Here is a 16,345-nt window from a genome sequence, read left to right as displayed (position 1 = left end):
AGCGCGCAGAATCAGAGGACCAGTCCGTCTAGACTCGAGGCTGTCTTTTCTCTCTCTCTCTCTCTCTCTCTCTCTCTCTCGAACTGCTAAAGTGGGTGCTTGTAGGTATTTCGAAGTTTTGCTGAGTATGAGAATCGGCGCAGGGGGTAGGAGAGGATGTAAATATAGTATTCGAGGAGGATGCGATTCGCGAGCGGCCCTAATGCAGCAAGGAGGAAGGAAGGGAGGAGGGTGCCGCGGAAGTGTTCCGTCTGGTCCGGCGAGAGGAATATCTTTTGACTGAAAGTAGGTATAGGCTTGAGAGATAGGAGGACTCAAGGGAGGAGGGTCACGTAATGGAGAGGGCCTGAGGACGGAGGGAATGGCCGTGGAGAGTAGGTAGTAGGTAGGTAGGGTTGGTATAGAAGGGAGGTCAAGGAATGGATGATGGATAGCTGAGGAATTTCAAGAAAGGCCAGACAACAGAAGGGGGGGAATTGCAGGATTGATATAGAACCGCTAACAGTGAGGGTCTTCAGTATTTTTTTAATGGGACGGTCTAGAGGCCTACTAATAATTAAACAAAAAAACAAGAGACAGAAAAAAAAGCAAGGCTTAAACCTTCAGGGAAGGAACAGGCACAAAAAACAGTTTCAAAGGGGAAAAAGAAAATTAATGACAGAAAAGGGAAAAAAAGGAAATTCTTCGGAGCTCTGGTGAAAGTCAAGGCTAATAATAATAATAATAAGAAGAAGACAATATATGAATCGTCATAAATAATACATGGAACAGAGCTAGTCAGATTGGATAAATAAAATAAAAACACGAATAAAACAACTTGAGTTGAGGGAGAGCTCTGCGGCTCTCCCGTCCCGATGGGATGGGAAGGATGGGAACGCGAAAGCTGTGGGTTGATTGCCAGCAGCGATCCATCCATGATCCATCCCATCCCATCCAGCTTCCCCCTTTCTTTGAATCTTGCCCCCAACCGTTGATACGCAGGCGTATTTTTCTGTCCCGGACTCCCCCTTCTTCGTCGTTTGTCCCTAAGATTGATTGATCCCAGATTTCTGACTTCAACTCAGCTGAGCGTTTGGACAAGGACGGGCTGGGTTGGGCTGGGTTGCCCGGGGCTGTACATAATCAGACTGACAAAGCGCCCGTAATGAAGCGTTTGTCGATGCTTGTCGCCGAAGTAAACGCTCAGTCAGATCACGGAGAGACCTCGGAGGTCGCTGATTGCTCCCCAAAAATAAAGGCGAAGATGATTAATACGGGAGCAGACAACCAACAGGGGTGCAAAGTAGATGGCGTCAGGCCCAGCCACCGGTCTCATGAAACTGATGTGGAAAAAGAAGGAAAGAAAGGAAGCAAATTAGAGCTCTCCACTCCAGCTACTTAGGAATCCTAAGTTAGGATAGGAACCGATTCTTCGGCGCAGGCGGACAGGTTTGATGCAGCAAAGAGGATCATGCCTCCAGCACCGCGGATGGATCCGAATCCAGTCCCCATCGCTTACTGAGACCCGCCAGGGCTTGTCTGGATTTGATCGATTCTCGCGTGGTGAATCATGACCAGCCACTGCCAGTTGTTGACACTTGACACTGGAGAAGTTGAGCCAAAATCAGGGGCATTGAGACATGTCAACATCCAGGACAGGCGATCCTGTCCATGATTCCGTCTCTCTTTCATCACACATTCCACGCGGATGTGCCAACGGCAATCACCCATTTTCCGAATTTTCAGGATGGGACTATCATTGGCGGTGGCAATTGCAAATGAGCGCCGATACCCGTTGGTTGTTTTGAGGTTGTTGGTCTCTTGAGTAGGCTTTCTTGCTCTTAAAGGACTCTGCTGTTGGAGGCTTGACAGGCAATATCCCGGTAATTGTTTAGACCTAGATCCTGGTCAAACCCACAAAAGTCAAAACTTCAGAGAGCTGTCAGCCTGAACTACAACCATAGGTACGGAGTACATGAACTTCCAGAAGACGTCTCTCAGCAGATCAGACCCCACGGCCTGGGGATGCGTAACGCCAACATGAGCCTGACATCATCCTAAAGACCAATCCTCCCTCCCTTGTCCATGCAGCACCCGCGGGGATTTGAGGGGGATCGTTTTCTTTGACTTTGAAGATTGAATATTGGGATTCTTTCAACTGCCAGCCTGCAGCCTGCAGTCAGACGGGCAGATTGCTGTCAGTTTGCTCCGGGATAGGATGGGCCAACAACAGCAAACAAAGAGGGAGCATCACAGCGATCACCGCGGCGATAAGGTTTTTCATCTGATTTTCGTTGGATCCTGGCTTTGTTCTGGCTTTGCTTGCTTCTTTTTCTTTCTTTGCTCCCTTTGGACTCGTCTGGACAGCCCTTCACGGGAGGAAACCGCCTGCCTGGGCCAAAAGGGGCCCTGCATCTGAAAACTGAAAAGATTGATCCATCTCGCGATCCATCCATCCATAAATTGGGAACGGAGGAAATCCACACTCCACAGCTTCCCGCTCTCCCCCCGTTAGTTACCACTTGAAGTTACCACTTACGTACTCTGTACGGACGCTGTATCACGCCTGAAATCTTCTTCGACGCTTCCATGACTTCTAGCGTCCTTTTGCTGGGCCGGATCTCCTCCCCCCCACAGGCTACAGCACAGCAGAGGCTGCTATTTGCCAGCCTGCATTTCCGATCGTCCCACAATTTCAGGGCGGACTGCGCTGCGGGTACCTTTGGCTTTTCTGGAAAACTTTACTCACTATCGTGCATTATGGTCCATGGTTCAACTTCATCGAGACTCCGGAGTAATACTCCTCACCACGTACGTACCGACGTGCGGACTGCCCACTCAGCTCTGAAGGGACAGGAGCAGTTCCTATCACCGAGTAAGATGGCCTTACTCGCTGGCGTTGACGAGGCGTCCAGGCCGACCGGGAAAATATCCCATCTCCAGCTTCAGCTTGCCGCCGGTGGATCATCGTCGGCGGAGAAACTCGTTAAAAGTGACGACGAAGGATCGACTACCTGGCTCGATTGGATTTGATCCTAGCAAGAGCCACGCGGGTGGAGGACCCGCGGCCATCTTCGGCTCCTGCGAGCTCCTCAGCCGTTCTGCTGTTGGCCAGATGGCAGGACAGGAGCGCCGTGGCTCGTAAGCACATGTTTCTTCGGGACTTTAGAGTTTGTCCTCTGCAAGCCCTAGAGTCAGGAATTGGCTGCGTGTAAGCGTGTTTCATGTGTCAATCACCCGGGGTAACAACGTGGGAATGCACAAACGATCCTCGGTGCACGATAAATCTGGGTACTTTGCTGATGCAAATTATGTGACTGGCTGACCACCGCATTACGATATCCAGAATCTCCGGGGTCGCTGGCGGGGATCATGCGAGGTTGCCGTTGAATTGCGGGCCGAGAGAGAATAGAGTGATTAATGGAGATGGAGGCGTCGAAAACCACTCATCCTGCATTGGCATGGAGTGCGAGTACGGAGTACTAGCCCATCATCGGAGGATATTTGATCATGGTCCTTTGCCAGCTTCCCATGAAGCTCCGTACAAATTCACCCTTTCATCTACCGACGAACTGCTGCGGGCTCGGCACATGTCGCCTCTCGCCACAGCAGAGTACTCCATATTCCGTAGGTCCCGGGGCTGCGGTTGTTCCTGCATTGGTGTATGCATCAAGCCCACTAGGTGCAGAAAACTGTCCAACTACAGTTGCCTGAGGAGAGGATCCACGGAGGAGCATGCAGCCCAGCGGGTATCCGGGCTCTTCCACTTCCAATGCGATTTTCTGGAAGCCCACGCGGGCGGTCATCTCTTTTCATTCCATGGTTCACTTCGCGGACCGTTAGACGGTTAGATGTGATCAATTTTGCCGTAAACTGGAATTACTTGGAATTCGAAAGGATTCTGGTTTCTCCACAAATTACAAGCCACCTCAAAAAGTACCAATCATTTCGCGATGTTATCCTCATCGACGAGATGAAACGGCACCAAATCAGGAATGGGACTAGTGTCAGTTAACTCTTGAGGCAGGGTCAGCGGAGTACGATCCGGATACAAGGAGTCCAGGATTCAGTACAGCTAGAACGACACTAGAAACACCGGAATGCAACAAAGTTCCAGGAAGTTTAGCAACCGTTGGGCCAAATTCGGGTGATTCTGGTTAGATCGAAGAGCTCCAGCTTAGGGGGGTTGGCAGGGAGACAATTCCGCAGTCCGCTAAGGTCATTCCTGGACTAGGCTCCTGCAGGAGGGATCGCCTTCTCCTGATGCGCAATTGTCGATTGGGGAGCTGATCGTCGTGGCTCGGGGGCTACTGCAGCACTATCACTTGGCTGGTTTTTCCGAGATAGGAAAGATGACGCCCATGGGGTACTTGCCTGCTCGGTACGTCGTATACGGTGTACCTTTTCCTTCGCGAAACATATTGACATCAAAGAGCAATCCATAATAGTGGCAAATAGTTCAGATGACCTCAAAATGACAGCCGCGCCCGTTCGACTTAGTCCCATCTGCAGGTCTCTCGACTCTGAGCACAAAGACTCGCCTCTGATTGACGTTCAACAGCCGGCACCCAAGTCCAAATCAGAGCGACCTTCAGTCTCGACCATTTTCTCTCTACGTACCATGACTCACTTGGCAGATATCTGGTTTCGGCTGATCGCATGAGCTCAAGTTCGGGGATGTTTGAGTTCGGGGACCATTGCTCAAGCTTAAAATTGGGAAAAGGGATCACGCTGACAGGTCTCTGGTTTGGACTCCAAGGCTCACAGGGCAAGCGGCAAGCGGAACTCCATCGTCTGCAAGAGATCAGATACCAATCCACCGGGGAGGCCTGAGAGCTACCAACTCCGCCAGATCGGAGCTAGCTCTTCGGAGCGGTACTTGCTCGTACAACCGGCGAGGCGCTTAGGCGCATGGGTGATTTACATTCATGCATGCAGTTTGCAGATTCCAAGCAGAGGCGATCTACCGATCCGACAGGGAACCGGGCGGGAGGCTGAAAAGGCGCGAGGTCTGATCGCGGTTAGGTGAGGAATGCGCAAACCTTGCAGGTTTATTGCGAGTGAGATATGCGATCGAAGCAGGGGGGCGGGGCGTATCTTGGTGGCTGTCCAAAATCAAGATACTGACTATGCTCGTGGGATTGATCACATCTGTTGAGCGAGTTGTCGCACTGACCAGGGGGAAATTGGCAAGTCGTCTCTGAGACTCTGCTTCACAAGCCACACGTGTCGGCAGGCAGTCATCGACCTGTCATAAGACAAAATCATCAGAGTTCGTATGCATCGAAAATCGAAATCAAGATAAATTCTCCGCTCTGCGCCCGATCGGACTGGCGTGGGTAGTATCTTATTATTTCCTAACAATACCCTGAAGAATGGCCCCCATCCTCAGAGAAATTGACATATCCTCCCACTCGACACCCTTCAACCACGCGATATCTGACACTGAGGGTCTGACTCTCAATTCGCAAACTGTCTCGTCTCATCTTTACTTTTTCCACCGCGTCCTCAAACCTCGCCTCGTGATCATTCTCAAAGAAAAACAAATCCTACAATTACTATCAAGTGTCGGCCCGTCTATCGGCAAGAAAATAGCCTGCAGACGCCTTCCACGCACTCACCCGGTCTCCTGGGACACCTTTGTGCTTTTGACTATCCGATATAGCCGCCCACCCACCAGAGCCGATCTGCTCGTAGGTGTTCCTGCGAAAATGGCTGGCGATATAGGTGGGTGATAGAATATCCAGTCGGTCACGGAGATCTCCGTAGTGATTGCGGTTCGCGGTCCGGTCTTCGCGACTCGTTCTATACGAAGTGGTAATCTACGGGCGAAAGTGTGACGGATGATAGTCAGCACCTCAACATCACACAGGGCCATATCCTGAAGTAGACCTGATCTCGGCCCGTAGAACGAGCGCCATCACGAGCCCTGTTGCACTTCACCGTGGCAGCCAGACTTGGATGTTTCAGCCATCAAATTCAGCTTCAGCTTCAGCCCTCGTGTCACTGAGATTATTTCTGGAGTAACCTGGAGATGTCAGAGGCTATGCGGGATGATTCAGACTGCAGCCATTAGATGTGGGTTTCCATGCGAATCGGAGACTCTTGTTTATAGTATTGAAAACGTTTAGCTCGATTGGTAGATGGTCATGGATGTTGGGCATTCGATACGTGTTAATGGGTCTTCAGGCTACTGCAGACGCTACCTACCTACGTAACTAGGCACGGAGTATGCTTACATACAGCTTCTAGCAGCCTACGCCTCAGCTTTCAGAAGGTGATTGATTACAATATTCTGTTGCATTGGCAAGGCGACCGTCTTCTCATATCGCAGCAGAAACTGGTACACCCGTATCGAAGACTCTTGTCTACACCAGAAGTATAGCATGTACTCCTAATCCTCATCAGCTTCAGGTCGTCGCTCTCCATACTGCATAGTACTCCATACTCGTACCAAAGACTCAAAGAGCCCTGCATGCTGATCTCTCCATTAGCCCGTCCCGATCCTCAGGAACCTTTCGATAATCAAGCAGATACCGTGGGCCCCTGTTCTATTCGACGCTCGGGGGGCCGTCTTTTTCGTCTTGTATTTTTTGGCCCCAAGGTCGCAGGTCGTAGGCTCGTTGCAGATCGAGAAGGTCACTTTACGGAATCAAGGACTGCTAAAGAGGTTAGAGACAAAGTACGGTACCTTCAATCCGCTTCGGCCCGCGGCGCGGAATGAAAGTAGCCTTCCGAATCTGAAAGTTCCAATTCCTGGAGTCAACAAGACCACGGTGGTTGCTTCTTTGTTCCTTCCAACCTCCTGGCCATCGATTTTTGAGCCGTCCTTACCCCGTACAGTCTTTCCTATGATGCCACCGGCCTACGATTTTCCGTCCATCATTCCTCCACGAACAAAGATCAAGGTCAGACAGACCAATGTAGACCCGAAGAGACGTGACAGTGGCGTTCTTGAAATTATGCCACCCAGCCGGCTGGTACTGTACTTTGTCCGGAACCTCCGTTCCATGCCCTACGTCGTCTCCATAAACTGGAGTTACCATCGATGTCCGGCCACCAGCAGTAGTGACTCGTGAGGCAGGATAGGAGACCGAGTTTCGGAGTTGCGCACCTCTCTTGCCGATCAGATCATCAGGGGCTTAGCATTTAGGCGTTCAACCTCCGGCTCCGAATAGTCTGTCCGGCGGCGGGTTGTGGGTTCTGGAATTGATCCAACAGGAACCGGGAGAAGAATCTAGATCTTGCGACGGCGGTTGGAGAGCGCTAACACGAGGTTTACTGGTTTGGGACAAAGGACAAAGAGTCCCGTGATGTTAATGATCAAGTGAACGAACGAACTTTCAAGGTACCTTTGTCTGACTTTGCAGGCCAGGCGGGTGTGGAATCTGGATAGATCAATTTGGCAAAAGTACGGAGACTAGTTTGATTGATTTCATTTTCATCTCTTTGATGGGGCTTGGCGTGATGCGATCAAGGACGGGGTGGTTTGAAACTCAGGGGATGAGGTGGGCGAGGAAGGTGCTTTTGTTGTAACAGTTTTGATGGTCGGACTTGGACATGCTCTGCTTCTCTTTCTTCGGTGGTTGTTCTTGTTGGAGATATTTCTGCATTGCGTGTTTTAGGTGTGTTGGAGATATATTTCGGAGTATGAAATGTGTGGGGGGGTTGATGCCTTTTATCTAGCGAGGTACTTTCGACCTCCATTACCATTAAGTTATCGAATATTGATATTGTTAATATTGGAGATGGTTTAATGTATCCTTATATCTAATTTCTCACCGAAGTCCACTTCCAAGACCTTGTGTTTGGATGCAGCTGTATGCCATTTCAAACTGTAAGGAGATTATTAGTAGTACCCCCAAGCACAGATTCTCGACAGAAACTTACCTGCTCGTCAGTCTGGCAAATCAGGGCTCGCTTCTCCTTTGAGTTAGCTGTAATATCAACCACCGTCTCGCTCTCGCTGGACCCCTTCTCATTTGCCGTCGCGTCAACAGCGAATCCAAGACTGCGGCTCTTCTCGACAACGGCCTTCCTTAATAGTGCACTTTTCTCTCCGATGCCGCCCGCAAAGACAATGGCGTCAACTTGTCCGTCTAGTTTGACGTAGTAATTGCCGATATAGCCCACGATACGGTCGACAAGGATATCAAATGCAAGCTTATGCTGTGGCGTTGGGGGATTCTCAACACCAATCTGTGCAAAATCCGTCGTACCAGTGAGGACCTTCCAGCCCGATTTCTTGTTCAGGATTTCCTCGGCCTGTGCCAGCCTGTTAGCCGAATGTTGCACCTGCAGTAGCTGCAGCGATTGGCGGATCATACAGTACTGATGTGCATCTCCTTGGTACTTGCAGGGCTGAGCTTCCCCGCCTCACTTGTATAGTGGAATACGAGTCTTAAACCGGTATTAGCTCACATCCAGGTAAGGGCGCGCACGGACCGCGGATCAGTGCAGCACAGTACTCACGATGGATCAATATCGCCGCTGCGTGTGGCGCCAGGTAATCCAGCCAGGGGTGTCAATCCCATGCTGGGGCAAGAAGTCAGCACTCGAGTTACGACTGGTCGGCTGTTCTCCCCGGAGCGGGATATCAAGCAAGGGGTACCGGGGTCCTACGAGGTATCAATGGATCTCCCTTCCTTGATGGCGCATATGGAAGCGCCACTTCCAATGTGCAGGGCAATCAGGTTTGTCCTTTCGACAGGTTTGTTCAGGTATTTTGCAACGGAGCGCAGGATGAATGAGTAGCTGATGCCGTGGAATCCGTACTTTCGGAGCTTGTTGGCTTTGGCGGTTTCTTGGTCGATGGGATATGTCGTCACGTAAGGGGGCATTGTCTTGTGGAAGGAGGAGTCGAAGAACGTGACGCTCTGGACATTGGGGAGCTCTTTTCTGCAGTAGCGGATGATTTCGAGGGCGGAGAAGTTGTGTCTTGAGTTGTGTTAGAGCAACCTTGAGATTGCTAGATGGGACTTACAGGGGAGCCAGATCCTCAAGCTGCTCTAGTTGGTGGTATGTCTCATCGTTAATCACTACCGAGGAGTCAAGGTCTCCGCCATGGACAATTCGGTGGCATATGTATGCTAGATCCTCGCTGCTGGCCACGTCTGAAAAGTCGGAATCCGAGAAGCAGCGCTTTAAGATCAGTTTGAATGCATCTTGCGGCGTGTTGATCTCGTCTTTGAGTTCCTCTTTCCGCTCCTTCTCGCCCAGTGTATACTTGAATGTCGCCGGAGGCGCGGTGATTCCAGAGATCTGAGCATTTGCAATAACTTTTGGGGTCCTCTCAACGGTATAAAAGGTGATCTTGACCGACGAAGAGCCAGCGTTGACAGATAGGATTGATTTGCCCGGCATCGTGGTGGAGGGGGTTTCAATGTAAGTCGGAAGAATCGTGTACAAAGGTCCAGAAAACGGGGCGCGACTGGGCTGATTCCTTGGTTTTTGAGTAAAGCCCGAGCTTATCCTCCCCTGATCTTCTGACGTTCTCCATCTTGACTTATGCGTTGGTGGTTGGCGCAGGAGTCATGGTGGTGGGGGGTGATGTCAACCGATTTCACGGTGACGTATGGGCGTCCGAGGCCGACCTTGCCGGAGCAATTATCCACGCTTCACCAGATAAAAGCTTCAAAGGAAACGTTTTCGTTAGGTCTGAGATTGATCTACTTTCTAATTTTGTCCACTCTGTCTAATAATGCCTGGAGAAGTCATCGACCGGCCCAATCCGGCCGCGAAGCCGTCAAACGTTCCCGATATTGTTGATCAATTGCTCGTAAAAGTCGAGAAGCCAAAGTTGGATCAGACTACCTGTGATGCATTGTTCAAGTATCGTCAGGCGGCGAATTATATTGCTGCAGGTGAGATGGAGCTGATATAAGAGAGGGCGACCTTTGCTAACGAGCCAGCCATGATCTTCCTCCAAGATAACGTTTTATTGAAGCGAGATTTGAAGTCAGAGGATATCAAGCCTCGTCTGCTGGGTTTGTAGTCACCCACCGTCTATTCATGGGTCTGCTAACAAAGTTTAGGGCACTGGGGAACATGCCCGGGCTTGATTCTTGTCTATTCACACTTGAACTACCTTGTTAAAAGGGAGGACCTGAACATGCTGTATGTCGTTGGCCCTGGCCACGGAGCACCAGCGGTGCTGGCGACGTTATGGCTTGAAGGTTCGCTAGGGAAGTTCTACCCTGAATACAGCACGAATAAAGATGGGCTCCATAACCTCATCTCAACATTCAGTACCAGTGCAGGCTTACCAAGGTTAGCAAGCTTTGGATAACACTAGTGCTAGGCTAACAAGAGTCCGCAGCCATATCAATGCTGAAACACCTGGCGCCATTCATGAAGGAGGCGAGCTGGGTTATGCATTGGCAGTGTCGTTCGGCGCGGTCTTTGACAACCCTGACCTGATTGTCACTTGCGTAGTTGGAGATGGGGAAGCGGAAACGGGCCCGACAGCCACGTAAGTTGAGACAAACGAAGATATAGCGTCCGCTAACTACATCAGATCATGGCATGCAATCAAATATCTCGATCCAGCCGAATCTGGAGCTGTGCTCCCCATTCTCCATGTAAATGGCTTCAAGATCAGTGAGCGTACAATCTTCGGTTGCATGGACAACAGAGAACTCGTTTGCCTATTCACAGGTTACGGCTATCAGGTGCGAATTGTTGAAGACCTTGATGACATTGACAACGATCTCCATAGCGCAATGCTCTGGGCTGTTGAAGAAATCCAGAAGATCCAAAAAGCAGCACGCTCCGGAAAGCCTATCATGAAGCCGAGATGGCCCATGATCATCCTGCGGACGCCCAAGGTACGTTCTCCGAAGACCTAGTAAGCATTATGTTAGCTGACATGTATCCCAGGGTTGGTCCGGACCAAAAGAGCTACACGGCCAATTCATTGAAGGATCATTCCATTCTCATCAAGTTCCCCTCCCCAACGCAAAAAAGGACGACGAGGAGCTCCAGGTTCTTCAGAAATGGCTGTCCTCGTACAAGCCAGATGAGCTATTCACAGAGGCCGGCGATGCTGTCGACGCAGTCCAATCCATTATTCCTGCCGATGACAAAAAGCTGGGCATGCGACCCGAGGCCTACAAGAACTATGTAGCGCCGGATCTTCCAGACTGGAAGGAATATTGCGTGAAGAAAGGCGACCAGTTCAGTGCAATGAAGGCTATTGGCAAGTTTATTGACCAGGTCTTTGTCCAAAACCCTCACAACGTCCGATTGTTCTCCCCCGACGAGCTGGAGAGCAATAAGTTGAGCGATGCATTGGCACACTCGGGGAGGAACTTCCAGTGGGATGAGTTCTCTAATGCCAAGGGTGGACGCGTGATCGAGGTTCTTAGCGAGCACTTGTGCCAGGGCTTCATGCAAGGGTACACATTGACAGGCCGTGTAGGCATGTTTCCTTCGTATGAGAGCTTCCTCGGTATAGTTCATACCATGATGGTCCAGTATGCCAAGTTTTCGAAGATGGTAAGTCGCGATAATATGTCCAGCGTTTCGGCAAGCTGATTAGGGGAACAGGCCAAAGAGACGACATGGCACCAGGACGTGAGCAGTCTTAACTATATCGAAACAAGTACTTGGGCGAGGCAAGAGCACAATGGGTTTTCTCATCAGGTAACAAAACGCGCATTGGCTTTCGCGAAATTGCTTTTCTGACAAGAATAGAACCCATCTTTCATCGGTGCAGTCCTAAATTTGAAGCCCGATGCTGCTCGAGTTTACCTACCACCAGACGCGAATACATTCTTGACGACCTTGCACCATTGTCTGAAATCAACCAACTATATCAACCTCATGGTGGGATCGAAGCAGCCAACGCCGGTGTACCTGAGCCCGGAGGAGGCAGAGAGCCACTGCAGAGCCGGTGCCTCGATCTTCAAGTTCTGCAGCACAGAGGACGGAATCCAACCGGATGTTGTGCTCGTCGGAATAGGTGTCGAGGTGATGTTCGAGGTCATCTACGCGGCAGCCATCCTGAGAAAGAGATGCCCGGAACTGCGCGTTCGTGTTGTCAACGTAACGGACCTATTTATCCTGGAGAATGAAGGAGGACACCCTCATGCGCTGAAGGATGAGGCGTTTAACAATCTCTTCACCAATGATAGACCCATCCACTTCAACTACCACGGGTATGCGAGTGAACTCAAGAGCTTGCTCTTCGGTCGTCCTCGCCTTGACCGGGCGACCATCAATGGGTACAACGAGGAAGGAAGCACCACAACGCCATTCGACATGATGCTCGTGAATGGAGTCTCCCGTTACCACGTAGCGAAGGCTGCTGTCATGGGAGGAGCGAGGTGGAACGAGCGGGTCAAGGTCCGACAGCAGGAACTCTGCTCGGAATTTGACCACGAGATTGCTGCAACACGCAAGTATATTATCGCAAACCGTAAGGGTGAGTCGAAAGTCCTTCAAAATCCCCAAGGGTGATGAGATACTGACACGGATAGATCGTGATGACACGTATGAGATGCCCTCATTTGAATAATGGAATGGAAGTGAGAGAGACAGACAGCCTGTACATATTATTAGCATGAACTATAGATGACAGTATCTTTCGTCTGAAGGCACGTGATGTTGTCGGTGATTCCTTAAATGGATCCTCCCACCCTTGTAAGGTTCCAAGTCCAACTCTCAACTTCACTTCAGCTCCGACCGACCGTGGCTGTGTTCTTCTGGTCTGATGCAATGAGCAAATAATGATGAGCATGGATGCAGGTGTCATCCTTCTGCCGAATTTTCGAGTCCCACCCCCTCATTCGCGATACTAATTATCACAGGGACTTACTGTACCTGAGGTACCTCTCCAGCAACTAACTTCCTTTTCAGCCCTCAGCCAACTTTACTTGGCCCTGCACGATGATAAACAAACATGAAGAGTCATCATACTGCTAGTCCTGATGAGTCGCAATTGACGCACCAATAGCAGCGACGTCACCGTGTTAAGCATCCATCCAAGCCATGCTGGGCAGACGACGTTCTCGCCGCCGGCCGGTTGACCCCTGCTCGGGCCAACTTTCGTCGGCGGCTAAACCGTTTTCAAGCACACCTTGCGACAGGGCTGTGGGCTCCTTTTCAGCCCACTTAAGTGTTGGACTGCCGAATGATATTTGGCCTAGCCGAGGAAGTTGTGGCTGCTCCGCTGGCATCCGAAGCCTGTAGCCAGCGAGAACCCCGGCCATCCAATCTATCCGCGTCCGACTCGGCATTGCTGGGTCGTGGTTGGAAGATTTTTGAAGGAAGCGGATATGGCTGTCTTTCGCTACATATCTTCCGTTTGAGTCACTTTCAGCCCTCATGGCCAAGCCTACAAGCCTCACTCGTTTCAATCTGATATCTCGTTCTGCATGAGCCTTTGACCCAGTCGCTCCTTTGCATTTCTGCTTGCATTGCAGATCCAGCTGTCTCTTTCCTATATATCTAAATAACCGGCACCCGGGCCACTTTCTTTAGTTTCAAATCAGTCCAATTGGCCCTTGCTCTGTCTGACACTCCTGAGCTTTTTATCTGCCCTCTCTTGCTCGGCACGTCTCTCTGTCTCTCCTTTCACTCTTACCACTCACTGCGCACTGAAGATGTCGGACATTACGTTACTTCCCAACGGCACTATCCCTTTTGAAGTCCGGGAACAGTTGCGAATTGGTTGTGCTTCTTATATCGATGGGCTCGAAACACCTTACGGTTACCGACCCTCTCTCGCAGCGGGTATTGTCTTCCTCGTCCTCTTCGGCCTTACGATGATCGGCCAGACAGTCCAGATGATCTGGAAGCGGACATGGTGGTGCGCTGTATTTGCGATTGGTAGTCTCAGTAGGTGCCCTTCGGTCCTATATTAACAACAGTCGCTAACAAAACTCAACAGCCGAAGTCATAGGATGGGCTGGCCGTACCTGGTCAGCGGAGTGCCCCTACAATTCCCAGGCCTTCCTGATGCAAATTACCACTCTCATCATTGGTAAGGCCACCCCTCAGGCCGTCCGCGTCACTGCATGAAACATGTACCCCTCTGAGTTTCAGCTCAGAACGCATCAAACTAACTCGTTTCCAGCCCCCACCTTCTATACCGCAGGCGTCTACATTCTTCTTGGCCGGTTCATCCAAATCCTCGGCCGCGATTCCTCAGTCCTCAGCCCTCGCGTTTACCTCTGGATCTTCGTCACTTGTGATATCGTCTCCCTCGTCATCCAGGCCATCGGAGGTGGCATGGCCTCCGTCGAAGCGGACAAGGAAAACGGTGACACAGCTCCGGGTACAAACATCATGGTTGCGGGAATTGTGTTCCAGATGGCCTCCATCACCGTTTTCGTCCTCTGTGCCGCCGACTTTGTCCGCCGTACCCTCCGCCGTCGTCTTCTACAGTCTATGATGGGATCTATCGTTCCACTCCTTGCGGCTATGATCTTCTCCGTCATCTGCATCTACATCCGGAGTATTTACCGTACTATCGAGCTGCTTGAGGGGTGGGATGGCTACCTCATCACTACGGAGCGCTTCTTCTATGCCCTCGATGGTGCAATGATGGTCCTAGCCGTTGGCATCTTCAACTTTGTCCATCCTGGATGGTTCCTGCCCGCCGCCCGGGAGACCTTCCGAAACAAGGTTGAGGTTGAGGAAGGAAGCTCAACAGAGCTCCGTGGTCAAACTTAGATACAACTGTTTTGACATACCTCTCTTTTTTTTTTAGTTACTTCTGTTAGCCTCGGCTGATTCATGTTGGATGTTATTTCCTTTGGGCCTATTCGAGTTGGATTGTTTATATACCATGCATGAGCTTTGATTTGCGGGAGGAATTTAGATCCGATTTGGAGTAATGTTAGACACGAATTTCCCATATTCTGCCTGAAATCATTTAATAACACGAAATCAAATCAAATCAAATCAAAACTTCATAAGCTCATTGGTTGAAAGGAATATGCCAACACGGAATTGAGAGAGGTTGATTAGAAAACCGAATGCTGAACAACTTGGACCTCGCTTCAAAGTTGTACCAAATCCCAGTACGAATCCTATCCGACTTCGCCAGGCTAACACAGATTGAGAAGCATAAACTCAATGAGGAGAGAATTGAGAAATACAAAATAGGTCAGAGTCCATCAACAGCCTCAATCCAGCCGTACATTGCCCCGACGGCCAGAGTCGCTGCAGTCCAGACAAATCCCCAGGAATTGGCTCCTTCAAAGCTAGCGCCGTTAACCGTACCGGCAACCTGAATGACCGTATTGATCTGCGTAACGGTAGCAAGAGTCACAGCCCTGGAGATGAGAAGCCTGGTTCGGCGAGAGAGCGCACCCCAAGTCTTTCGGTAGATAGCATAGGCGAGGTACTCTCCTTGGCTGGACGGAGAAGACCGTTCTTTCTCCACATCACTAGCAACTGCTGCGGGTGTACCGGCCGAGCTCACGAAGAGGAAGTCGCGAGCTGCCCAGCCGGCTGGGAGGAGCGAGATAAAGAGCAGAGGCAGACCGGCAGGACCAGCGTGCACTCTTGCAATACTAGGGAGTCTTTCAAAGTACACGACGAGCTGTGCGGGGAGCCAGGTCTCGTAACTGCCATAGAGCGTTACGGTGTAGATTGCTGTTGCGACGATGGTCGTGTAGAGGGTGATTGCGGTATCTTGAAGTATGCTACGGTTGGAGACAGTAGTTGGGGGTGCGCGAGAGAGGTTGTGTACAAAGTTCGGGTTACGCAGGAGGGCGAACGGCACTGCGGTTGAGAAGAGCACGATTGCGTATGACGTGATGACTGTGGTTGGCCGGAGGGCGTAGAATGATGAAAGCAGGGCGTAGGTTGGTAGTTGGGTCAAGAAAGAGAAGGCCAGAACGTCGCGTGCTGCGATGTATCAGAGACAGTCCATTTCGACTAGAATGGATGTGCGACTCACCGTCGAATCCAAGAATCCAAGCCAATCCGACCTCAACAGTCTTCCAGGCCATCAAACCGCCCACTTCCCACCATTCTTCGAGATGTCTGCTAACGCGTCCCAGGGAGCCTAGAGTGACGGGAGACGTGACGGTAAAGAGAGTGGAACTAAGCAGTAGACTGCTGATGATGACGAGCACGAAGCGCGCCGGCGAAGGAATCTGCTCGGCCAAAGTCTTTGGCAGGGGTGGTTGCTTTGCGATATCGGCATAGGACTTTTCGGGGTTCACGGCTACAACGACCTCTTTCTTACGTGAAGCCATGAGTTTGGTTGTGTTATGGGGTCAGATACAATTCCTGATGATAGTGTAAATAATTGAAAGCAAAAGTGGAGGGGGAGGATTTGGAAGGATAGACATTGAAACTGAAGCTGAAGCTGGGGGCAGGTAGAGAAGAGAAAGCCAGGCGGTGAGAAGAT

At 50.8% G+C, this 16,345-nt stretch overlaps 4 protein-coding genes across 4 annotated transcripts; 2 read left to right on the top strand and 2 right to left on the bottom strand.

Moving 5' to 3' along the window:
• Positions 1–7,699: 7,699 nt before the first annotated feature.
• On the bottom strand, positions 7,700–9,613 carry BJY04DRAFT_181407 (putative acetate kinase). The gene is made up of 6 exons (XM_073710191.1): positions 8,963–9,613; positions 8,602–8,916; positions 8,452–8,514; positions 8,307–8,379; positions 7,870–8,244; positions 7,700–7,814 (listed from the first exon to the last, which is right to left on the bottom strand). The coding sequence occupies exons 1-6, from the start codon at positions 9,340–9,342 to the stop codon at positions 7,758–7,760; spliced, it is 1,263 nt and encodes a 420-aa protein (XP_073574908.1). The 5' UTR covers positions 9,343–9,613; the 3' UTR covers positions 7,700–7,757.
• Positions 9,614–9,679: 66 nt separating this feature from the next.
• Positions 9,680–12,747, top strand: BJY04DRAFT_232524 (putative phosphoketolase; the record flags this gene model as incomplete). Its single annotated transcript, XM_073719766.1, has 7 exons — positions 9,680–9,842; positions 10,014–10,248; positions 10,298–10,450; positions 10,496–10,805; positions 10,858–11,475; positions 11,527–11,622; positions 11,674–12,747. The coding sequence occupies 7 exons, from the start codon at positions 9,680–9,682 to the stop codon at positions 12,436–12,438; spliced, it is 2,340 nt and encodes a 779-aa protein (XP_073574907.1). The 3' UTR covers positions 12,439–12,747.
• Positions 12,748–13,377: 630 nt separating this feature from the next.
• On the top strand, positions 13,378–15,172 carry BJY04DRAFT_159485 (RTA1 domain-containing protein). The gene is made up of 3 exons (XM_073709022.1): positions 13,378–13,818; positions 13,871–13,963; positions 14,057–15,172. The coding sequence occupies exons 1-3, from the start codon at positions 13,584–13,586 to the stop codon at positions 14,653–14,655; spliced, it is 927 nt and encodes a 308-aa protein (XP_073574906.1). The 5' UTR covers positions 13,378–13,583; the 3' UTR covers positions 14,656–15,172.
• On the bottom strand, positions 14,833–16,341 carry BJY04DRAFT_181363 (uncharacterized protein). The gene is made up of 2 exons (XM_073710190.1): positions 15,890–16,341; positions 14,833–15,837 (listed from the first exon to the last, which is right to left on the bottom strand). The coding sequence occupies exons 1-2, from the start codon at positions 16,188–16,190 to the stop codon at positions 15,092–15,094; spliced, it is 1,047 nt and encodes a 348-aa protein (XP_073574905.1). The 5' UTR covers positions 16,191–16,341; the 3' UTR covers positions 14,833–15,091.
• Between the last annotated feature and the right edge of the window lie 4 nt (positions 16,342–16,345).

This window comes from Aspergillus karnatakaensis (assembly GCF_047715665.1).
Source record: "Aspergillus karnatakaensis strain CBS 102800 unplaced genomic scaffold BJY04scaffold_8, whole genome shotgun sequence".
Classification (NCBI taxonomy): Eukaryota; Fungi; Ascomycota; class Eurotiomycetes; order Eurotiales; family Aspergillaceae; genus Aspergillus; species Aspergillus karnatakaensis.
Note: the sequence above shows the minus strand (reverse complement) of the source record. Positions and strands in the feature narration are given on the sequence as shown.

Coding starts and splice junctions, on each gene's coding strand:
- BJY04DRAFT_159485 (XM_073709022.1), top strand. CDS start 13,584: ATGTCGGACATTACGTTACTTCCCAACGGCACTATCCCTTTTGAAGTC. Junction 13,819..13,870: donor ATTTGCGATTGGTAGTCTCA/GTAGGTGCCCTT, acceptor AAAACTCAACAG/CCGAAGTCATAGGATGGGCT. Junction 13,964..14,056: donor AATTACCACTCTCATCATTG/GTAAGGCCACCC, acceptor ACTCGTTTCCAG/CCCCCACCTTCTATACCGCA.
- BJY04DRAFT_181407 (XM_073710191.1), bottom strand. CDS start 9,342: ATGCCGGGCAAATCAATCCTATCTGTCAACGCTGGCTCTTCGTCGGTC. Junction 8,917..8,962: donor CTTGAGGATCTGGCTCCCCT/GTAAGTCCCATC, acceptor ACACAACTCAAG/ACACAACTTCTCCGCCCTCG. Junction 8,380..8,451: donor AGCGGCGATATTGATCCATC/GTGAGTACTGTG, acceptor TACCGGTTTAAG/ACTCGTATTCCACTATACAA.
- BJY04DRAFT_181363 (XM_073710190.1), bottom strand. CDS start 16,190: ATGGCTTCACGTAAGAAAGAGGTCGTTGTAGCCGTGAACCCCGAAAAG. Junction 15,838..15,889: donor TTGGATTCTTGGATTCGACG/GTGAGTCGCACA, acceptor GATACATCGCAG/CACGCGACGTTCTGGCCTTC.